Source organism: Phalacrocorax carbo, chromosome 11 (genome assembly GCF_963921805.1).
Source record: "Phalacrocorax carbo chromosome 11, bPhaCar2.1, whole genome shotgun sequence".
In the NCBI taxonomy this organism is placed as follows: Eukaryota; Metazoa; Chordata; class Aves; order Suliformes; family Phalacrocoracidae; genus Phalacrocorax; species Phalacrocorax carbo.
The window spans coordinates 15,341,378-15,365,741 of NC_087523.1; the positions used below are offsets into that span (position 1 = coordinate 15,341,378).

General features: G+C 39.8%; 2 protein-coding genes and 1 long non-coding RNA gene across 4 annotated transcripts in view; 2 read left to right on the forward strand and 1 right to left on the reverse strand.

Moving 5' to 3' along the window:
- Window positions 1–100: 100 nt before the first annotated feature.
- On the forward strand, window positions 101–2,485 carry LOC135315366 (heat shock transcription factor, X-linked-like). 2 transcript variants are annotated; one of them, XM_064463184.1, is made up of 2 exons: window positions 101–1,163; window positions 1,770–2,485. In XM_064463184.1, exons 1-2 carry the CDS (start codon window positions 783–785, stop codon window positions 2,427–2,429), a joined length of 1,041 nt encoding a protein of 346 aa, XP_064319254.1. In that variant the 5' UTR covers window positions 101–782; the 3' UTR covers window positions 2,430–2,485. The 2 variants fall into 2 exon arrangements, with proteins under 2 accessions (XP_064319254.1, XP_064319255.1); XM_064463185.1 differs by lacking the exon at window positions 101–1,163 and adding an exon at window positions 1,238–1,455.
- A 741-nt stretch (window positions 2,486–3,226) lies between these two features.
- LOC104051523 (protein EOLA1) lies at window positions 3,227–5,851 on the reverse strand. The gene is made up of 3 exons (XM_064463186.1): window positions 5,719–5,851; window positions 5,000–5,283; window positions 3,227–3,606 (listed from the first exon to the last, which is right to left on the reverse strand). Exons 2-3 carry the CDS (start codon window positions 5,250–5,252, stop codon window positions 3,389–3,391), a joined length of 471 nt encoding a protein of 156 aa, XP_064319256.1. The 5' UTR covers window positions 5,253–5,283; window positions 5,719–5,851; the 3' UTR covers window positions 3,227–3,388.
- Window positions 5,852–5,975: 124 nt separating this feature from the next.
- The window catches only part of LOC135315367 (uncharacterized), a 53,107-nt gene continuing 34,718 nt past the window's right edge, over window positions 5,976–24,364 (forward strand). Inside the window, exons 1-2 of the long non-coding RNA XR_010374819.1 lie at window positions 5,976–6,436; window positions 7,253–7,356. This is a non-coding gene — a long non-coding RNA (uncharacterized LOC135315367). The remainder of the gene's footprint in view (window positions 6,437–7,252; window positions 7,357–24,364) is intronic.

Sequence of the window (24,364 nt, forward strand, 5' to 3'; positions counted from 1 at the left end):
GACCTCCTTTGACAGACTGCTTTGGACTTCCAGGTGCTTTAGAAGGAATTTAGTTTTTGAATCCTATACTCCAGTAGCTTGTAACAACGGATGTCAGACGCTCCCCCCGTTCTTGCAGGTGCTCTTTGTGTTTAGGTGAACCTACAGTTCAGGTAGGTTACACGCCATGGATCGTGTTTCCTTAGCGTTAGCGTGGCAATGAGAGTGAAGAGTGTATGGACAGTTCTGCATGTGTGAAAGGTACGCTCCTGAAAAACTTCAGAGATGTGGCGCTTTCATTCCTAACACTGAAGACCTCCCTCTTCCTCCCTGTGGACCAGCTACTGGCTGGAACCCAACACAGCACACTCCTATCTCTGCACTTAACATTTCATTGCGGTTTTATGTACTTTCTGGCTCGAGTCCAAAAACAAAACAAATTTTTAAAAAACTCAATTAAAAGCAACAAGTGCTATTTAGCACTTGCTGCTGCTGCTTTGTGTTGCTCTGTGGTGTCACGGCAGCGCAGCAGGGGCGTCATAGCGATGTTTGGGAATGTTTTCCCTTGGCATTGTCAGTTGGTCACTTCCTTTCGGCTGGCTGGCTGGCAGGTCAGTCTAGCTGCTGAGGTAGATGGCTTCGACTGAAAAACTTACTCAAACTGAGAAAAAATAATTTGAAATGGAGCCTTCCTCATCAGAAGCTTCATGTGGTTCTGACCTGGACGAGGGAGTTGATTCGTCAGACTCGACTTCTCGCTGTCCACTGTGTGACAAAAGCGCAACTAGTGATGCTGCCTTTGGATGTCCAGTACAAGAAAGGTCTTTACAAGCTTTGACCAAGCAACCCCGGTCAAAAGAGAGTGTCTGAATTCATCTGAGGAGAGCTCTGGCAAAGGCGATGCCTCTACAAGCTTCCACTTTCTGAAGAAGCTCTGGCACGTTGTTGAAAGCGGCCACTTTGAGTCCATTTGGTGGGGGGACAACGGAGAGTGTGTAGCGATTCGTGAAGAATTGTTTGAAAAGGAAGTACTAGCAAGGAGAGGATGTTGGAGAATTTTTGAAAGCAAGAGCATGGAAAGCTTCACTCATTGCCTCCAGCTGCACGGATTCACCAGAAAGCTGTGGGATTTTCCAAAACTGGGCTCGTGCTATGACCTGCTAATGGAAGAAACAGCTAGGGAGGTGTGCTGGATCCTCTGCGTGCAAACTAACCCTCAGAATGTTCTAGTGGGACAGCTTTCTGTTCCAGTGACATAAGCCTTTACTGCACAGGAGACGAGGATGGCAGTAAATGTTCTGGTTGCCATTTGTTTCTCGGCTCATGTTCAGGAGTTTTTCAGATATATATTCGTTATTTCCAATTACTTTGAACACTAAGTGAAAAGATACGGTATCAGGATTTCTTTTTATTCAGTATGTGTCTTGCTGTACCAGATGTGCAGTTCCCATGTGGCATTTGCTGAAGGCTGAGGAGGTACGTGTCAGCATCCTATAGTTACCTACCTGTTCCTTCCATGCTAAAGTTGCTGAAAAGTAATGGCATTTGGGTTTCTGAATCAGTTTGTATGCTTTGAAAACCCCATGCTTCTCCGCTACCAAGTGGCAAAAGCACAAGGCTGGTTCCTACTTAACAGGACCGTATCGCACCATTTTATTCAGCCTAAACATCAGGTTTAGGACACCCCCCGATAGTCCTTTTTAACACCCCTTTTTCTCTTTGGCAATTAAAATTCTGAGTTCTTGTATCAAAGGTGGTGGCAACTAACTCTCTTCCTTTGCATTTTTTAGTTTCATTTCTACTCCAACCCAAATTTTAGAAGACGTTTTCCACATCTGCTAATGAAGTATGAGCAAAGCTGTGGTCCAAAACATCAAACACCAGCAGGACTTTCACCAGGCACACGCTTGCACGTGCGCTGCCGGAGTAGAAAACCAGCGGTTGAGCCTGCGTGGGAAACCACTTCTGAGGGGGAGAACGGTCCGCGCTCAGCAGGTGCAAAGGGGAACACGCACACCTCTGCACGCCGGAGGACCGCACCTGCCAAGCGACGTGCCAGGGCAGCTACCCGAGCCAGACGTGCCTCTGCGCCTGCACGCACCGCTGCTCTGACCAATTCAGCGGGAGGCAGGGAGCAGCCGCGTCCTCTGGCCCCCTCCCTTCGGCCGCAGCACAGCAGCCCCGGCGCGGCTGGCGGCCTCAGTGCCGCTTCTGCTGCCCCTTCACCAGGTTGCACCACGCTGGCCGTGCCCAGCAACCCCTTTCCACCAGGGCTGCCACCCCGCACCTCTCTGGCTGCGCTGGCACCAGCTGCTGCTCCATCTGCCAAGGCCACCTCAGGGCCAAGCTCTGCCACACGACTGGCACGCGTGGGCCCAGCGGCAGAGCTGCAGGCAATGGCCTTGGACCCCAACCCAGGGCATGCTAGGTACCTTCTACAGGTTGTGTAGTCCAAGGCAATAGGGTCTCTTAAGGGTTCCAATAAACTACCTGAATACAAAGCCTCTCCCAGTTGTCCTGTCCTGTTTTTATAGCCATGCCTGTGCTTAGCCTTGGGCCTTGCTCCAGGAAGCCAAAAGCATTTTCTTTGTAATGCAGGGTGTGAATTTTGACAAGTGCCATAACTAGTGACTTCTATTTGTTACTCTCCACACTTCTCTTAAATTCAACAGTAGATTTTCAAAGCTTACTAGTATTTTTTAATCTTAAATCAGAGAAAGAAATAGTATAGTACTTGCTCTACTTTGTTTTGTACAAGCACGTTCTGGGCAATAAAGGCCTTTCTCCAGAGGCTGTCAGGTCACAGAGCTGTAGGCTGCAGACTGCTCCTGTCACATGCACATCCAATGTACCTGGTCTGTGAATGAGGAAAAGCTGATCCTTGCTGCAAGTTTTATGGTTACAGCACGTAACAGGCACCGTGCGCAGAAACCTCACCCAGCAAACCTCTGCCTCCATTTGAGAAGCCCCTAGCACTGGCCTTACCTCAGATGATTTCTTTCTCAATGACCCCACACATGCAAGGTCAGGGGTGGGCTGGGAGACAGATACTGTATTACCGATGTCAGCAGCCTGCTTTCAAGAGCTATTTTTCTGAAGGGGCCTACAAACTCTTCCTCATGTAAGTGCATGCATTGTGCTCTATGGTTGTATTTGCTCATGTTTTAAATTGGCACATAATACCTCAAAAAAACCAAAGTCATTTATGTAGGAAAAAATCTAGGAAACTGTTTATAATTTCCAGTGATGGTGATAAAAATTACATCTTGTTTATTTTGCCTCAAAGGAGTACTTCAAATGTAGTTGCTGTTTCAAACAATTAGTTCTGGAAGGGAATCTTAAACAGCTCACTGGTATTCAAGATGCTGACTTGCGAATTCTATGTTTGCATAATAGCGAGGGCCAACACCTATGCTTCTGAAGGGATCAGTTCCTCAGGGATGTCCACCTGCCACACACCTTGTCTCCCTCTGGCAGGGATCGGTTCCAGGAGCCATCTTGGATTTGAAACAACAGTCAAATATTTCTGTTCTAGATTACTGAGGACAGCTTTGTTTTCCAGCTCCAGCGTGTTTTCAGGAGGCAAGTTTTCTGGATAGAGTGATGTCTCTCCAATGTCAATTAAGCCTGTATTATAAAATTAAAATATGAAATTAGTTGTCTGCTTAATCTCCTAGAGAAATGGTTTCCATAATTAAACCGCCCAGAGGAGATACAAACCAGCTCATTTATTACCAGAAGACACAGTATGAAGCACGCACACCTCAGACCACTGTCGATTGCTGCAGAAGATGGCCTGTGTGACTGAACTTAGGCTGGTGAAGAACAGGGGAAGCATGCAGTTCTAACATTCGCAACTCAGTGATAGAGAATTCTGTTAAAAGAAGCCTGCATCTAGGGAGATACAGCTGCTACCAGAACTCCAGCACTGCATTTGGCTTTGAAACATCTTCATTGTGAATAAAACTCCCTCTGCTCCTATCAGGACAATATTTTATTAACGCTTTAAAATCATTGAACTGTATGGAAATTCCTGGTCCCTGGAACCCTTTTAATATCACAAAAGGGAATTTCTTAGTGCATAGTGATTAAAAATGTTAAACATCAAAGAAGCTTTGATACCTACTCCACAATTTAGTGTGCAATTTATGTCAGGGTTACAAACCTATGTATTGGACAGTACCTAACAATTTTCAGCACTGTAGACCAGAACAATTTTTTGCTCTATGTGATAAAAGTAATTTCTTGTGCAGGAAGAGCTAAAAGTATTCAAATGAGAATGCAAGATAGATGGTGTAACAAAAGATACCTCCAAGAAAACAGTGCAAAACGAGTGCTGGTTAAAACTCGAAGTATACAGTGCAGCAACATACACTGTATTTCAGCACACCATCTTAACACCGCTCCATCTTAATTTTGTGTTACAGAAACAAACTTCCCTGCCCAAATAATGACAGCAACGGAGCATTTGTAGAATGGAAGTAGGATTTATTTATGTAATACTCTAACATGACATGCAAAGCACTGCAATGTCATGACTTGATTGACTACAGTTACTGTAAAAATGGTTTCTGCATTTTAAGCTTAGGAACTCTTGCTAAAAGCATGGAACTGACATGCGTTATCATGCAACAACACATGTAACCCATGTTATGCTATCTTACTGCATGACAAGTCAGCACAAATCAATGTTATCTCTTGAAAAGACTTTAAAGTTGTAGCCTAAGGCTTTTAGTGGAGTGAGTGTATTTTAAAAACTGAGGCCTGACTAAAATTCTTTATCCTAAAGGTAAAAGGTATGTCACATTTCTAACACAATGAAAAAGAATGGATTTTATTTACAGCTTCCCTCAGCTTACAGTGATAAGGCATCAAAATAGCCCACCAGTCACAACTTGGGCACCACTCCTTCAAAGTAAGTGTTAGCACAACACTATGCGGAGCGTAAGTGTGCATAGTGGGCTGAAGCAAGTTAACAGATTGAAAGCTTGCTTGGAAAATATAATCCAAGGTTGCTTACCTGCAATAACTCCTCTGCCAAATTTCTCCCCTTTATCCAACAAATCTTGCACTTGTTCTGGTGTCATACCAAACCTATCCAAAAGAATTGCTCTCCACGTTTCATCTTGCCAGTCCTTAACAGCTATATGAATAGCAATGGTGCAGTTCTTGTAGCCTGCTAGGAAAGGACGCCAGCGAGTCTCTACCGTTTTGACTTTGTTTAAAACTAATCCCGCGTAGGGCTGTCGGAAGGAAAGGCAAGCGAATTTCATCGTTTTCCTTGCATCAGAACCCGTTTATTTCCTAGGAGCAAACAGACACCCCGAGGTTAGCCGTTACAGCGTGGCTGTGACCGTGACAGCCTGGCGGCGCCGCCGGCGCAGCTGCCCCGCAGCCGCGGAGGCCGCGCCGAGGCCAGCGCGCCCTGCCCCCCCCGGGGCGCGGAGGCTGCGCCCCGCGAGGCCCGGTCTGCGCCCGCCGCGCCGCGGGCAGCGGCCGCTCGGAGCAGCCGCCTCAGCGCCGCCAGCGGCCACCCCGGGCTCCGGGGGCCGCTGCCCCGGCGGGCCGGCACCCCGCGGCCGGAGGCACTGCCGCCGCGGGCGGGAGGTAACGGGGCGCCGCCGCGGCGCCGCCCGCCCCGGCCGCGCTCCCGGGCCGCACGGGGCTGAAGAGCCCGCTCCTCAGCGCGTAGCGCGGGGCCGGCTCCGAGGGACGCGATCCTCCGCGGCCGCCTCCTACCTGGCGCCGCCGGCTCCGCGCCCTGCCCGCCGCTCGCCGGGACCGCGGGCCGCGCCGCCGCCCCGCTCGGGGCCGCGGGGGGAAGGTGGGTGGCGGGGAGCGGCGGGGCGGGGCGGTGGGCTGGCGGCGGGGAGGAGAAGGCGGAGGAAGGGGAGGCAGAAAAGGAAGGGGCGGTGGCGGAGGCCTTGCTTGGTTGCTTGTGGGCGGTGTCGCGTGCGCCGGGCGGCGGGACGCGTTCCCGCCGAAAGTGCGGTTCTCTGACCCGCAGCTTCCCTCGGGGAAGTGAGGGTGGCGGTTAAAGCCTGGCGAAGGCTTACCCGAGGAGCCTGGAGCGTGTTTTGGTGGTTGCTGAGGGGAGAAGGGAGCCGGGGCGTCCCCTGGCTGCGCCGCAGGAGCGCCTGCCGAGGGAACGCCTGGCTCCTGGGCTCTGGCGAGGAGCTTTCCGCCGGCGCTCACCGCCGAAGGGCCCCGGGAGCAAAGTGGCAGCAGAAGCGCTCGGGAACGTCCTTCCCCGCTTGTGCCCGCGGCTGGGGGCTGTGCCGAGGGCCTCGCGCCTCTGAAGTGACTAAAAGCCATTTGGCACATGAAAACTCGGTGGCGTCTCACCTGCCTGCCTGCTTTGGCCAGCGGCTCGTTTCGGACAGAATTTCCTGAAGTGTTTCCAGTCAACCCTACTCCCTGAGGAGAATCTCATTTGTATACTGTTGCCATTTGAAATGTACGTCTTGCCTTTCTAATGCGGACGCTTTGAACAGCACGGTTACTGTTTGACAGCAGGCTTTATCTGTGCTAGTCTCCTGTGGTGCCTTGGCCGGCATCGCTGCCAACCGGGAGCAGCTCCTGAAGGCCTAGTGAACGCAATAAAAATCAGGGACCTCTCAGTGAGGACTAATTTGGAAAAGAAGACGGCTGAGATAGATGTATGGTCCCACTGGTTTTGTTCAATTTTAGTGGGTTAACCAATATCTACTTTATGTCGGTGCACGCATGTGTTTTAACAGAGTTTATTTCCAACATAGACAAATAAAGTGACCTTATTAAGGCAGACACTCATGCTGAATAGTGGGAGGCTGTGGAAAATGGCCATTGATGCAGCAAGTTGAACAGTTGAGATCCTGCCTGAATTTCTGCAGGTAGAGAAGATAAAAAAGGTAGCTGCATCTGTATCCAAATACACAGGAGAGTCATCTTTCCTGTACAGCCACATCTATCAGTTGAGGGTTATAAATATGAGAAGTATTTGGGGAGTTTTTCCATGTGTGCAGCATCATAGAGAAAGAAAATAGGGAGGAGAGAACATTCGCAAAAAGGAATGAGTTTGCAGTAGAAATAAGGAGGGAGATGCAAGAGAACAAGAAAACAGTGAGAGATAGGAAAGAAAAAATTAATATTTACAAAGGGAAAAGAGGGCGATCACCAACATCAAATCCTGATTTTGAATACTGTTTTCAGTGACTTGGAATTTCTCCTATGCTATATTGAACCGCCTTATATTAAACTATGAGAATTCTCAAAATTATTTTAACAATTACAGAAACTCAGAGGTGGAAAGAGAAAAGTGATCTGCAGAATTCCACTGAAAGAGAGATGGGCTCTTCCTTTGCTTAAGAAAGGCAGAGGAACTTCATACAGCAAAAGGTAAGATTAAAGAGATTTTTTGTGTCCAGGTCTATGACTTTGTGAATAACAGGTGTTTATTGGTAAAACTTTGCCTGTAACCTTAGTGTTCTGTAACTGCACTGGGCAGTGTGGTTGGATGATCCTTTTCTGATGATAAGCGCTTCAGATAGCTGTTATGATAGCTGGTTTTGGTGTACATGTCAAATACGCCTTCAGTGAATGTTGTGTAAAGTATTTCATAGCTCATAGACTTTAACTGTTGAGAACCATTTTTTCTTATTACCATTTTCTGAAATTCTTACTGTTCTCATTACCCTTTTTTCCCCTGGATATTTCCAATATCTTGTTCAAAATGTTCCAGAGTGATTCCAGTCCTTTATGGAATGTCATAATAACAAGATAAATTAATAGATGAGATGAATCTAAGGTAGCTTTTACAGGGTTATTATTTTAAATGTTCTTTGGCTTTAAGTTATTTCCATCTTACTAGATGTGCACAGTTAGTTGAAGAACCTGTTGAATCTGTTTAGAGTTGCAAGTATGTAATGAGCTTTCATGTGTTTTTGGTATTTGCTTCTGGTATTTTTCTACTGCACGATTACAGTTTATGTGAGGGTTACTTATTTTGGGGAAAATATAGGCCAAAATTTTTTCGTATTGTGTAAGTAAGTGTTAGCTGTGTTTTACACTCATATAACTTATAGCAGGATTTGTATTGTGTTTCATCACATGAAATACAATTTTTTTCTTGATTTAAGGAAAAATCTCCAAGGTACTTAAAATTGTAAGTCTAACAGTTCTAAATAAAATATAAATAGCACAAGACTTGTGTGCTACTACCAAAGGTGAATAAATATTATATTGAAAATCTCCTGTCAGAAAACTAGCTTACTTGGTTTGTAGAAACCTTTTCTGATATATTGTGACGTTCACTGGAAGACTTAAAAACAATTTATAGCAGCACTGTTATAAATAAGGGCCTGAAATTATCAAATTTTGTGTGTGTGTTCAGCCTTTTGTGTGATGAGTGGTAAACTGACTTCAGTAGGTTTCCTCAGGATACAAGATAATGTTTTGAAGTTTACAACAGTGAGTATGAAAAATAACATTCATTCCGATCTTAGCAGATGATCAGTTTATGCTTGACATCATAGATGCACATAATTGTTTTTTGGGCACTGTGGCTTTCACATGCTAACACCAATCCCAAATTATCTAATCTTGGCACAGTGCCTCACATGATGATAATCTCAACAACAGGAAATTCTACAAGTTTGGTCTATATTTCTGTAAAGTATACTTCATTTCAGTGTCTCTAAATTAGCTTTCCTTATGCTGTCCCTAATTTTAATTTTGATCAAATAAAGAGTGCATGATTCCAATTACAGAATATGTAACTGCTTTCTATGGAGCTAAAACAATGCATAGTACATAATTTATAAGGACTCAGTCTGATCTCATCTAGATAGGCAAGCATTGTTGTGTTTCTTATCAATTTTGCTTAGTAGCTGATTTTACATGATTCAGTACACAGCAATAGGTGCTGGGATATCTTGGGTCAAAATCGGGTCAAGGTACTTGATCAGATACAGTTCATTTCAGAAGTGGGTAAAGATACGGTGCAGTATGTTCCAGGATATCGGAGGTCAAAACTGAAATTTCAGCTGTTAATAACCAGTGAAATACAATACAGTACAATACAATACAACTGTTTGTATCGAGTGGTCACAATTTGATAATCAACATTCACAAGGAGCTGGGATATGTTGACATATGAATATCCATTGCATTTTCCTGCATTTTAGAACATCAAACAGTGTGAAGTGTGAGGATGTGACTCGGTATTATTTCGGCAGCAATTCCATCTTAAAAACCAATCTTCTACATTTTGCCCCCTTTTCCTTAATTTTACTCTGTCTCTCATTCTAATATTGTAGTTTATGAAGCCTCAGTACGTGCTGAAAAACCAGCTTTGTATTATTCTTATACCCAAATAAAAAAATTCTAATTTTTGGATGAACTAAAATACTTATATTTTACCATGTGTTCTATATTTCTTTGTTTATATTGTGAGAACTGATGCCTGTCTTAAGTGTTTTAGTAAGCATATCTCCAGTGTCTTTAGATTCTCTTATTTCTGGATTTGTTGCAACACTGTGTCTTCTAAACAATTCTCTGAAAATGTGAATCTATGGTTCCTTCTTCTTCTTGTACACACACCTCACACACCACACCCCCAGCCCCCCAGCCATGAGTAGAGTACATTTCTGGTTTGTAACATATCACTGACATTCCTATCCTTGTCAATAGTTTTGGCATTATAAATAATTGGTAGTCGTAGTTTGTTGGTTACTTATAGGAGAGTTTAATGAGTTTTCTCAGTGTGGATACCTTGGTGGTAAAAATGCGGTTGTATTTCAGAGTGCAATTCAAGAATGAAATGCATATATGCTAAATTTTCTCTTATGCAGGTTTCAGTGTGTATATGACAGATCATATGCACTGTTCTTTTTAAATACCCAACACGAAAGCATAAGGTAGAGTGTGACCATTAGCCTGTAGTATCTGCAGTCACACCTACTGCCTTTTGTAACGGTATGTTGTAGTAACTGTATAGTGGTATGCAGTAGCTAATATACTGGAAGTTTTTCTGATCTAATTAATGTAACTTCTTGTCCATAGCATAGTTTCTGTACAGGAAAAAAATTAACGGAAAACGTTGCCCTTTGTTTATCAATATTAATGGAGGTAGTGTCAAGTGTTTTGCTGTGATGTAGGAAAGCCTTGATTTAGAATTAGCTCCATAACTCAAATTAAAAAGCATCATTTCTTTTGTACAGAACAAATACAGTTGAGCGTCTTCTAACTTCAAACACTTGAATACAGACAGAATAAGTGGCTTCAGAAAATACCTGCATGCACATCTTTTTAGAAAATGCTTTGGGTGATATGGGAACAAAGATGAATTGTGAGAGGGAGATTTAAGCAGCATCCATTTCTGGGGTCAGACAAATTAACATTTAAAACAGCTTCTAGTCACATAGTTGCAGCCTAAGTGGAAACTTCAAAAACTCTTTTCATATCTTCCTCTGGCTACTGGAGACATTAACTTTGGAGTATATACATACCAACACGTGCTCAGTCACATTCCTACTGAGGGTGCACTGGAAGCTGTGCACGTTGCTTATATAGCTTTGCAGGGGATGCAGCGGGAGAAAGAGCTAGCAGTTCACACATACTGAGACAGACAGACTAGATGTGATGCAAAGTAACAACAGGGATCTTATTAACATGGGTGTTGAACTCCTAGGCGTCTGTTGCAGATGAGTCTTTTCAGCCATTTCATTGCAAATTACTTGGCTTTTTGACTGGATGACAATTTATCTCTGAAAAAAAATGGGACATACGTTATACCTAGATGAGGCTCTGTGTACTTGCGATGTTATTTCGGCGATACTTGTGTTGCATTCCAGTCTATGACTTCATGGTACCCTTAGTCTGCAAAAGTTGCCACAGCTGCCTGAGTTTCTTACTTGTCTGGGACAGGGATGCAAACATTGTTTCTCTCCAGAATATTACATTCTGATTAAAAAGTTTTCCAGACACTGATGGCATGCTTTGGAGTTCTTATGTAAGTGGGGTCCAAAGATTTCTGACAGACAAATGTCTTTGCTTCCGGCAGATATGCTTATTTTTCTGCGTTATTTAAAGCAGCCAAATATGAGGGTAAGGTACCACTCTGTGCATGTTTTTTTTTCCTTGCAAAAAAGGTTCTTATCAGTACTATACAATGTGCTAGACACCCCTAAACCTCCCACTCCCCCACAGCATATGCAATGTCTTGCCTTGTCCCTTTTACATCAGGCCTTGCTGCTGAATCTTCCGTGTAGTTGAACTGGGCATCGGTTGTGTGAGTATGAGACAGGCCAGGTCTGCTGGTGAGTTTTATCTGCTTAGTGATTTATTTCTAAACTTTAAGGTTGCTAATATTCAGAGACCATCCTGGTCCTCCTGCTTTTCTGAAGGTTAAAAGAAGGTTGTAACTAAAGGCTGAACACGAAGCTAGCTGATTTAGAAACATCTTGTGTAGCTCTCCATAGCAATCTTTTTTGGTTGAGATATGCGGCTTCATGCTGAGGTAATCTGCAGGGGAAGGAGAGCTTGTAGTAATGAGCTCTCCTTCCCTGCTGATTATTATGTCCAATCCACAGGCAACTCTGAATGCAGTATGTGGCTGCATAAAACATTTTTAAAGGTAAGACTGATGAACACCTTTGTGCGGCCATGGGTCCATGACCAGGGTTCATGCCCTCTAAAATGCTGATTTATTTTTTTATTTAAAGAATCTGCACTCTGCTATAAAGGGGATAGGGATCCTTACTTCATCTGATTGATGCGGTCCATCCAGCTTTATAATTATTTCAGTTTTTAATCTGTTTTCAGGTGCAGGCTGGTACTCTAAGTTTTGCAAGATCATTTAGAGCTATTTCTAATAGATGGAAAGTTTGCACTACCCGCGGCAGCTAAAATCTGAATGACATCCTTTGTTCCCTTAGTAACATCTACCTTATATGACACTTACAATGGTTAGGAATTCTTTAATGAGTTCTTTTAAATATCTTTTGATTCTGTCTCATCAGGAGACACTTAAAGAAAGAGGAGAAAATGAATTGCCTCACCATTTCGAATTAATCTCAAAAGAAAAAGAATTCACTTGCAGAACAAATGCATTTTCAAACTGACCCTGTATGTTCTTTTGTAACTAAAACATTACTTTTTGGCTATTGATAAGCACTAATGAAAATGGAAAATGCAGTTTTCCTCTCTGAATTCAAACTAGCAAACACTGTCTTCCCCGAGAGAAGTGCCTCTGCATCTCAGGGGTCAATCCAGTGCTGTTTCTTCTTGGCTTTTTTGGTTGGGGTTTTTTGGTGGGAGGGTTTGTTTTCTTTTGTTTGGGTGGGTTTTGTTTGTTTGGTTTTGTTTTGGAATATTGGTGTCAGTATAGGCTGTGTTAGAGAAGACACCAATAAATGTGTTGTTATATTACTGGGAAGGATGTTCTTAATTTAGGATTAGGTGGTAGTACTATACTACTGTATTAATAAGTATTACTTACTCTAAGATACTACGTAGGTAGTACTATACTTCGGATTACCAAGAATTTAGGAAAGATGTTGCTTCTAGCTGATACAGGTTGTTTTTCTGTTCTTACTGTGTAAAAATATTTGTGATAAAATGGAAACTTATAAAACAGATGTGCGTGTAGATGCGCATATGGACTTGATGTACATGTTTATGATCATGAAGATTAGAAAAACGTATAAAAGTCAAATCTAGAACTGATTGGTTTGCTGGGCGATGGTTTAAACTGTTTTTAGCATTCTACATGAGATTTTAAAATAGATAGTTAACTTCTGACTTGCTCTTTCTAATAAGCACATGTGTGTCTATTTAGTGAGTTTTGTGGGTTTCACTGCAGTAATAACCATTTTGTCTGTTTGCGGTTGTTGTTTTTATATGTTTTTTTCTTATATGTATGTACTGAATTTTTAGGTCATATTTTAAAGTACACCATCTTATACTTTGTCTGCATTTTCTTTTGTTTTCAGGAATTTTTCATATATGTTGGAGTTAAATGCTCACTCAATTGTCAGGTGCCTTGATTTCTACTTCCCTGTTGTCCCCATTTACAAATACAGTCTATTTTCACCATGCACGTCTACTTACATGAAGTGTTACCTTTTCTTAGGCATACTTTCAAAGATAAAGAAGTATACTGTAAATTTCTACAGTGTTAATCTAAATGTACACTGCAGTACTTCATATTTTGTTTTAATCATTAAGGAAGATGTCAAATGAACCTAATTTCTAATCCAACAGCAAGCAGAAATTAAAATAAAATATAGGCTAATTTTGTCCAAAATCTGAACATATCTTAATTATCAAAGTAGTTTTGATTCGAAGGTGCTTATTGCCTTCATTGTAAATAAACTCTATAAAATACCTTATATCCTATCACAAAAACAGAGCTCAACATACAGATGAGCTCCTAAATAAGAGAATATGCATACTTAATTTCTTATAGTTAGGTGAGCTGGATCAAATTTTAAGACTTTTTCTTATTTCATGTTGCTGTCTTCTCAGTACCTATGTTTCTTAGTCTTTTCCAGCTTTCCCCTAGGTGGCACCATGACCTACAGAACAGCTCCTGTAGGCTTCAGAGCAAGTAACGACTACAGACGTGTGTGCTGAGTGATGCAGACACGTTTTCAAACACTTCTTGGTCGTCCTTCTTTTAACTACTTGTGCTGTTTCTCAGAGACAACGTTGTTTCCATACTGGGTTAGAAATAGTAATGATTAGAACATGGACAATAAATTATTTTAGTAGGATGAACTACTATTTACTTGAAAAATCAACTTGGAGGTATCTCATGTAGATAATTGAATACCTTTGCATTAAAGGGAGGGAGGACACTGACACTTTTGTGCAGTGCAATGGACTGTGGCACACTTGTGCTTTTTTGGATGACAAAGAACTACTGCTGTCTGTATAGAGCTTCATGTTACTACATGCTTCATTTAGATCTGTTTCCTAGTCCCAGCTCCAATCCTTGTCCTGCTTTACTGCCTGTATTACCAATTCTGCTGTGCCTCATGCATTATTTGTTTTGCCCCTAAGTACAAATACGTGTGGGTAAATGAAAGTCCAGCTTCTCAAGCATGCTAAGATTAAGCAAAAAGAATTTAATCTAATGGTCTGAAAAGCCACACAATTAACTTTTGTGGGAGGACTACACTGTATGGTCATTGGATACGTGTTTTGTCTTCCTACTCAGCGACAGAAAGCATACCAGTTCTTCCTTGGAATAGAGAGCAACAGAGATTCGATGATGAGGATAAAAGAGAAAAGCTGGTACTAGCCCATAGTTTTGTTACAGGTGGAAGAAGCCTAATGTCTTCTGAAATAATCTGACAGCAAACTATGAGCAGATGCTTTAGATAAAGAGGAGTTGTGAATCTTTTGCAGTTAGTGTTTTATTGACAGCAGAGCTTAAACTGAAAAGCAACATGATATCTGCTGCCCAGTCCTACAGTTTATTTAAGAATTTTCACATAATAAAAAGGGTGATGGGATTATTGTTTCTGTGTATGATGGTGTCTAATGAAAAGTTGGTTTATGAGAAGTTTTGCAGTCCTCTATTTGTAGCATGATTCTGTTTTTTAATGCTTTTTAGAATAAATAAACCCAGTTTTTGTTGGAGTTAATGCAGTTATCGTAGTGAGATCAGAACTGTGTCCTAGAACACTTGTCTTGGAGACTTATTACAGCCTAACTGAACATAGAGAACATCATGTAGGCAGATTATTTTTGCCATATAAAAATATGACTTAGAACTTACAGTAAGCAGCAAATAATGAAATAATTATGAATTGTACTGCTCCTAGGTCTGTCATTGTTGGTGAAATGAATGTTCTTGATTGCAGTATCTGCCCAGTATCTGTCTGCTATCAGCTGAAGATTTGAAGTGCTATAAGCAAAACTCCAGAACACTGGTTTTCCACATATTTTCTTCCTGGTTTTCTTAGTTTGTTAGACTGATTTTTTGTGTCTGCATTAGAATTTGCCAGGGTGCAGAGCTGGTGCTGAGAACCTAGTATTCTCAGGATTTGTATTTCAGTGAATCAGACTAGCTCTGATCTGATCCCTGGGGCCTGTTTCACATCTTACAATCATTTGCTTCAGAAGTCCCTGATCTGAACTGAAACACCAATACAAATGCAGCCTGTATCTGAGAGTACCAAACTGATGATGTCCCGTAAGCAATGTGTAGTTTAAGGTCTATTTACACACACGTGTGTGCAGACTTTTGGCATTTTTAATAGGTCCTCATTGTCGAGTTACATGTTTGAAAAAGTAACAGTCCAACTTTATAGCAGTGAAATAGTGTTGGCTCTTTGTTGTACCCAGGCTCCTTTTGTCAAAAGACAGAGAGAGAATGCTGTCAAGAGGAGAGAAAATGCTTGTTTAGTAGCAAATTCTAGTTCTGTTTCAAAGAGCATATTGCTTTACTGTTCATCTAAGAGGCTTTCTCAAACATATCTGATTTATATGATTGCTTAGCAAAACAAAGTCTTACCAAGTTACTTTCTTCTATTTTAATACAGCATTGATCTTGTGAGTTGAAATTCGTATCTGGAAGGACAGTATTCTTCTGGAGCAAAATTGTGTCACTTGGTGCTATGGATCAGTATTCTGTTGATCAGAAATGCATTACTATGAGACATCATTTCTTTCCAAATACTTATTGTGGTTCCAGTTCGTGGATTTGAAGAAAGTCCTAAAAGCAGAAGATAATCTTTTAGATTGACTGGTCTGGTACAAATGTTCTATGTTTAATATATGCTTGTATAGTGTCATTCCCATGGACTGCCAACTTTTTTGTCTAGTTGCTGGTCAGATATTAATGACAGAAGTAACAGTATGCAAGATTAGGAGTACATTTATTTGTAAAGAAAGAGGAAGTCATGGCTGTGTGGCAGAAATTATACATCTGGAACAGGCTGGTCAAGGTGGTTTTTTTCTAGTAGAGATTTCAAGCTTTGGTAGTAACTTGAGGGTGTCCAGAACCCCAGCGCCTGTAGTGCCCTGTGATGTTAGTCCAATAGGGTTTCTATATAGTGTAAACTGAGGTGCTGCAGTAGTAGTAAAGTTCAGTATCTCTGCTTCCTTTTTTTAATTTCTTATTGTTTTCATTTTGTTACATTATCATGTCATTTCTCAAAGTTGGTGTTTCTTATGAGTGTTAGGGTTGTGGTTTTTTTCAACCTAAGTTTATTCAGTTTGATATTTTATAGGAGTAAGTTTATGTTTATACTTAAATTTAAACTTTGTGGTTAATCTGTGCATGCTCCCTTTTCAATGCTGTATGAATTGTAGGTTTTGCTAGAATTTTCTTCTTTTATCACTTTGTTTGGTGGGTTTTGCAAATAGTTGTGTGTTTTTACCTTTATATAACAACCAACATTTTACAGTATAGTTCCCTTAAATATTTTGATTCCTTTTGCAAACAGTTAGAAGGAAAGCCAACATTTTAAAACATGGTTACATAAGTTTAGCCAGTGAAAATCTGAACATTTTAAATTTATAAGTTCACTGCTGAGAATGCAGACAGAAGTTTGAGAAATGAGTCAGTCGGTCATATCTAGAACTCAGAATCGGCAAGTCTTTCACTACGAGTCTCATCAGGAGGAGGTTTTACCCTGTCTGGATGGTGTCTTTTTTCTACTTGCTTGTTAGGCATCTGCATACACAAGGAATGGATCTATATAACTAAATAAGTAATAACAGTCCTTTGCGGCATTTAAACATCTGGCATACTTGAGTTTAAAGTGTGCACAGAAATTATGAAAGTTAAAACTAAATGCCGTTAAATCTGTGCAGGGCCTGAAAACAGGAGTTATAGATATAAACATTTAAACCTACTTGAAGTCTGATATATCAATTTTAGCAGCATTGAAGACAGTGTTGTTAGAGCCTGTGAAAATGGCACAGGGCAAGTGCAGTGTAACAATGTTTTGCAGCTTTAAATTCCCACATGTAAATTATTTCTATGCCCAGTACTTAAAAGCTAAAGCCACAAGAGTTTTTAACATCAGGAGCTATGGAATCATGTTGATGTGAAAGAGCAAGGCTGTGAAGCCACTACAGTATTTACTTGTATTTTATCTATTACATATTCTATTGCTGTTTATAAGGATTGTACCAGACATCACAGCTTCCAGAAAAATTGCCACCTGTACTACATGTTCTGCTTAAGAAAACTGAACATTCTTAGGAACTTGCATGCTGTAGTCGTGTTCTATTTGTTTTGTTAAATGTCTACTTCCATTTTAGTAAGGTAACATTTACTTTAGTTAATTTTATTTTGCTTGTAATTGCCAGTTACCACAGACAGGTAGTAATTTCCTATGCAGCTTCAGGAACAAGAGAATAAACAAATAGCTGCTGAGTACTGGTGTGTTTTCACAGTGGATACTTCCTCACTCCAAACTGTAATTCTGCAGCACCACAATGTTTAGCTGATCTATAACAACAACAAACCATTGATTCATTATTATACTTTTTAACTGTACCGCTTATGAATGTAGCTATATGTTTAAAAACATTATTGTATGCCAGGAAAATTATCAATAAATAATCTTCAGCTTGTTAAATAATAAGCCCTTACTTTTGCTTTTTTTTCTAAATCATTGGGAATTTTTTTTTTTACCTCACTGCTGTAGGATAATACACATTTCTTTTTCTCTAGGCTAGACTGATTCTTCAGTTCTTCATCTGACTGAGTCTTAACATCTTTATTAAAATATGTCTTCTCTATCATGGTTGTGTTTGTCTGAAAATGATACCTAGAGTTATGAAAGCTAATGGCTGGCTACTGTGTAGTTTATTCACATAAATAAGTGGTTCCACTTATTTCTGTTGGTGCATCATGTCAAAAGAACCCAAAGCTCAAGATCAAAAGATGATCTTCTTGGTAAATATGCAGCATCTAGAGAGCTAGCGTTACAAAACAATTTTATATATTAGCATTTTCAAAATTATCTACATAGAGGAACCACTGAAATATAGCTTTATATTCACTAGGACTAGACTTTGTCTAGACTTAATTACACAAAGTGGTGTTAAAACTAAGTGATATATTACTTATAAACAGATTGATGTTTATTTGGCAGGCAGAGAGTCTAGTTTGTATGAATTTTGATCTAGTCGATACTGTTTAGCTCTTCTACGTCACAGTAAATGAGGTAAAATGGGGTACTGTGTTTCGCCTTCACAAGCTGTGCAGACTCGCTTAATGAATTTTAGTTACCACTCTACTCTGCAGTATCAAAAGTGTCCCTACTCAAGTTCTCATACACTCCTAAAAGAACAGGCTGTGCGTAAGGAAATTTCCTGCAGAAATGTAAGAAATAATTGATCTTATGCAGGCAAGGGATCATTAACTTCCATGTGATACTCTGCTGTACTTGGTGGTGTGTGTTAGTACATGCAATGAGTCCACTTTCAGTCAACAGAACAAAACATTCAGGGTTGTACTTTGGCACAGAATGTATATGTGTATGGCCTGTTGCCTTTAACAAAAGATGTATGTGCCCCTTGTGTGTTTATCTATTTATATATGTACACACATAAAAACAGATGTAAGCTGGAAAGGTATCTTTCATTAAAAAGTGTCTGCACATATGAAAATGTAGTGGTTTGTATAATCCACAATCTGTATAACTCAAAAAGCGATTTCCAAATATGTCCTGGGACTGTCGTCTTAAAGTGCTCTCTCTTATAGTTACAAGTTCAGCTAAGTGATCCATAAAGAGTGAAACTAAAATGCATTGAGTGTAGCGACTAAATAAGCCTGGAACAATTAAAAAAATCGTTGTTTTCTGTTTCTCTCCTCCTTCTATTTAGATTTGCATTTAATCTTCTTGCTTTGCATCTTCCATCCTTGTTGGATGATGTGACAATGAATCCTCATGAAATGTTAAAAACTGAATGCTAAACTAAATTATTAATAATTGAAGCATCATTACAGTCTCCTTCTATAGCATGTGACATATACTGCTCCTTATTGGCTTTCTTGCTCTGGTTATCCATTTTTTGGGAATAGCTTCCACAGCAGGCTCAGCAAAGATGGTTCTTATATAAGAAGAGAAGTAATGATATATTTAAGCTCATGTGAGTATTAAAAAATATTTCTTTTATTCTACTTCCTGTTTTCTTTTTCTATTACTGTATATTGGGATAGTTGGAGAGTATTGCCTTCCCATTTTAACTGATAGCAGCTACTTTATATAGATTTTCTTTGTTTCATCTTTAAATTTTGCCATTACTTTTACATTTGAAGCTTTGTCCTCAGTGTCTCCTAACCACAAGATCTCTGAGAACCTGTTTGTTTTTTTTTTACCTTAAGACTCCATCTGCCCAAGGGAAGATCAGGGTAGAGACTGATAGTTTCACTGCATCTCATCTTTCAGGAATTCTGTAGGCCTTCCTCAGGAATAGCGAGTCAGAAATATTTGGAGTGTGTTTAAGTACAGGATCGGAAGTAGCCATTTCAGTGGTGATACTCTACTCAGAAGGTGTGTGCGCACATGCACACACACACACAAACACACACAATGCCACATGCGTGCTTTTGCACACATCGAATTGTCAAGTGGCCAAGAAAGCTAGTGATAACTATTAAGGATGCAATGATTGCAAGATCAAATCATTGCAGGTTTCATAAACTTGTGTCGGTGATAGTAGCTGTGGGAATGGACCATCCATGATTTATAAAAAAATTCCAAGTCATTCTGTCATTCCTGTGTGGTGTTCCAAAGGCTGGCATTTGACAAGTAAACGTCAAGAAAAAAGCTTAGATGAAAAAGGAACAAGTTTACTTATTCAATAAATAACTTCTATTGTACCTACTGTTAACCCTACTGTTATCTTCCCAGACTTTCTGTGTTACTTCTGTTCTTGCACTTAAGAGTCAGAGTACGGCATGTGATCCATCAAGATGACTTGATCTGATATAGATTCATAACAGTGCACAGACCCTGGTTTCAGTGAGGAAGAATTTAATAATTAAAACCCATAACTTTGGAAAATATTTGCAAAACTATGTTATGTAGCCAAGATAGAGCAAATAACAGCTATTTACTTATATTTGTATGTGTCAGTAATTTTTGTTAGAGGTGCCTAGGAATCTAAAATTTCAGCAGATGCCCTTTGTAATAGCAGTGCATACAGAGATTTTCGGAACTATGTGAGTGGCTGGCAATACTACACCTAGGCTCCTTGGTCTGCTCTCTGAATTGGCTGGATGCAAGCCAAGTAGCCACACTAGATTGGACACCATGCTGTGCTAATGCAGTTATCCAGTTGTCTGATATAATGCAGAAAATCTTGGGCTTGTGTATTTTTGTTTTTCTAAGCATATTCCAAGCTGATTTATTTTTTTCCTCAGAAAACTCCTATTAATTTCAACTGAATGTGTGACTTAAAGTTTCTAATCAGTTTTTAAAATTTCAGACACACACCAAGACAACAGTTTCTGCCCAAAACTGACATAGAGAAATGAAACAGCAACAGATAAAATCATCTAACCAAGGTCACACAGGAAATCTATTCAAAAGTATTAAATAGGTCTAGAGATACTGAGTTCTGGTTCAGTTTTTTAACCTTACATTCATTCTTTTTGGGTGCAAATGTTCATTTTTCATAGCTGTCTTTTTGACATTGTTGAAAGGCAATTATTACAACGGTTTGATCTGATCTCTATTTTCTATTGTGAGATAGTTATTAGTGCACTATAAAGCATTGCCTGAGCTTCTGATTTGCTGTCAGAATGTCACAATTTGTTTTAAGAGTTTCTATCCATTAATCCTAGCCAGAAATTGTAATAGTTTTTCAGAACATTCAGAATAAAAACCACGACTTATGTAGAATTCTTTGTATGGTTATAAATTAAGAAAAAAAAAATAGTAGGGTTACAGAGCTTGATTCTCTCATTTATATAGCTAACTTGCTTTCAAGGAGTGGATAATGCCTTATACAACCAGATAAGTGAGCAAAGTGGGCCTCTGAAAGATCCTCTTCAAACAACATTACGGTACATCTAACAATTACCTACTGCTGCTTCTATGAAAATGTTGATGTTTATGTTGTTTTAATGTGGGAACTGTAATGTCCTTTGCCTTTTTTTTCAAAGATACTCTCCTAAGAGACTAGACTGCTACAGTCAAGACATATTGTAAAGATAAGAATTCTGTACCTTTTTAGACAATATACTTTGATAGTATATTTAGAAATCGAGTCAGTACAATGAATTATGATCTAGACAAATTCAGAGTTGATGTACATTTTACAAACGTATCTTAGAAGAGTTCAACAAAGGTTTATTGTGATTCTTTGCAGCAGGCTGTTAGTGAAAATTATGGATTGCATTCCAAGAACCATCTAACTTTACCACAAGACTTGGTACTTCTTAAAAGGAAACTATTGAATTTTTTAAGTCATCATTTTTTCTGTTTTGAGCTCCCAATACAACACTTCTAAACACAATTTCTTTATATCTTAATTTTGCTTGTTGCCTTTGACATGCACCATTTCTTCACCTTTTTAATGCCATTGGCATATTTGGCTTTAGGCTGTACTTACTCTGCACTATACTATGAGTCAATGATGTCAACGTGACTTCAGAATAAGATTTGATCTTCAGCTTGGTGAAGAAACCTTGTTGAGGTGCTCTTTTAAAATTTTTGTCACAGAGACATCCATCTTGATAAATATCTTCTCTTCTAGGAAATCCCAGCTTTTCCATTCCTATCAAGGGCCTTTACCTTATCTTTATATATATTTACCAACATGAAATAGATCAAGCATGAAAAATACAGTGTATGTAAAGTTTGGGTTTTCTTAAATGCATTTTGCAAATTTTATTTCAGTCAAGGATGTGATTTTAGCAACCTGAATTGAACTTGTTCTGTAAGCCAAAGATGGAAGGTTCTATCTAGTGATCAGTCTGCGTGCTGTTTATCTTTCTGTCTATGACAGCTCTGAAGAAATCTTGAAATATTTTGACCCATTTCTAAAGAAATTAAAAAAAAACCTTAAGAAATCTTAAGATTGCCTATATATTTTGTGACTGACTGTCTTAACAAATCTAAGTTAGAAGCTATAATTTTCAGCAATTTGAATACTTATTATTCCTTGTGTTTGCAACTTCCATGTTATATTCTCCGTGCAAAGTTGTCATTTTGCTTTCATACTCATCTGGATAACTGTTTGGCACAACATAACTGACCTTGGATAATTAAAGGGTTGTTACTGAAAATGGAAAGAGTGAGAAGCCTGATGGCCATTAGAAGAAAGCTGCCAACAGAAGGTTTTAAAAGCACATCTCATGTATATCTACATGTGTTTGTTTCACAGTCTGTAAAACTGTTTGTAAAATACTATGCTCAGTATGTCTAAGCCATCTGAGTCAGCTTTAGTGTGAACTGTTCAGTTGCATTTTACATCATGAATCCACTATACTGTACAACAATGATGGATGCTTTTTTTAAAGAACCTGATATACTATGCTCTCTCTGAAAGTAAGTGCAAATTAAGGCAAAAAAAGAAAGACTGAGCACATTTCAAATATTTTTGTCCCACCCAATCATCATTCTCAAGTCTTCTCGTTTATTATATGTATATATTTGAAAGAGATAGAAATACCCCAAATCAGTGTATTAAGCTAAACAACTCATGGACCAGCTACTACACTGAGCTATTCCTTATGGGATTGAAGTCAAGCAAAGTGCAAAGCAATAATTAAAAAAAGTATGTAAATAAGGTTTTCAACTGGAAAAAATACTGCAGTTCAAGGGCCCCCCTGTTTCTGGATTAGGGCCATCACTTCAGTCACTGTAGAACTCAATGCATGGGTAGTTTATTTGTTTAGTGACAAATTGGATGTTACTGCTAAAAGTGATGATCAAGTAAAGAAAATTGGCTTAGCTGTTGGCACCTTGTGCTTTATCCATGATCTCTTACCTGAAAATTCCTGGTTGTCAGAGTTCCAGAAATCATTTGTGTGCTGCCGATAGAGCTGTAGGTACCTCAAGGGAAAAAAAATTACAAAAATTCATTGTGGTTACTGGGACACATTAGGAATAGGAAGAGAAAGAAGTGAAAGAAGTGTTTTCTTCTGGATGGTTCTTCACTAAATTAAAGGTATTATATTGAAAAAGAAGAGAAGGTTGCAGGAGAGGGAGCTGTGATGGTCTGATCAATCTGGGTGGCTAAATCCTAGAGTAAAAGAGCAAGTGCACCAGAGATTTAGGCTTTAGATTCAATCATATTTGCTTTGTCACAAGGAAATTAAATTTAAAATACAATTTACACTGTGAAGCACTAAAGCAGGGATTAACAACCTACTGCACAGGTATGAAAGATGATGTGTAAGCAGGTGCCTTGTGAGTGGCATGGAGTGGAGCTGGCAGAGGGCCAAGAGTTTAGAACCAGGAGCTGTGGCATCTTGAGAAGAGGCATCTGTGCAAAGCAGTTGCTACCAGCTCCCACTGAGGAGCTGATCTCAGTCAGAGCTGGAAGCTCCTGCCTTGCACATAAGCAAGATTCTGGGGGTCAACAGCATCTTGCCTGTATGAGAGGGAGAATCTCCCAGTTTCCAACAAGTTTCAGCTGTCACAGTACACTTTAATTTGTAAAATATACCCTTCTTGAAAGATACATGAGCTAATGCATAGGGAAGTCAGAATAGATAATCAATGAGAAACACATTACTACTATGCTTTAAGAATTCTTAGAATAGCCAAAGAAGAAAGAAATATAATGGTTAATTCACTACAAATCTTGAGGATTTGTTTAGTAAATTAAAACAGTTGATATAACTGTGTTTGTGTTGAGCATGATTCCCCAACAAACTGCTGGTAGCCTTTAATGAAGCTCCCATACCTGAAGGGGAATCTTTGCTCTTATTTTCTAAACAAAACTTGCATGGTAACTGTCATATTTGTGGATTCACTGGTCATTGCTAAAAATAAGAATATTCTAGCACTCTTTTATTTAGATTGCAGGCCTTGTCCAAGAGCTCAAGCTGTGTTTAGAATTCTGAATTTGAGGATTCTAAATTACAGGTTGTTCACAAAATAACACTTCTGCTATCTGCGCAGAATATCTTTTATTGGTTTCATTTTACAGATGGGAAAATTGAGGTACACAAAACTAGCAACTCTGCAAGTCACAAAACACAGTAGCAGCACTATACTGCAAGTCACTTGTACCTGGAAATTTCCCTTCGTTTTGAAGATGTGTCTGTAAATAAAAAGATGTTCCTTTAAAGAGAAAGCACAGACGCTATGATAACAAACATCTGATGAATATTCAAACAAAAAGTCTCATTCCTGGGATTGTTGTGGGTTCTTTTCATATGGCTGACTGGGATGCATGAAAATTATAGCTGGACCTAAAA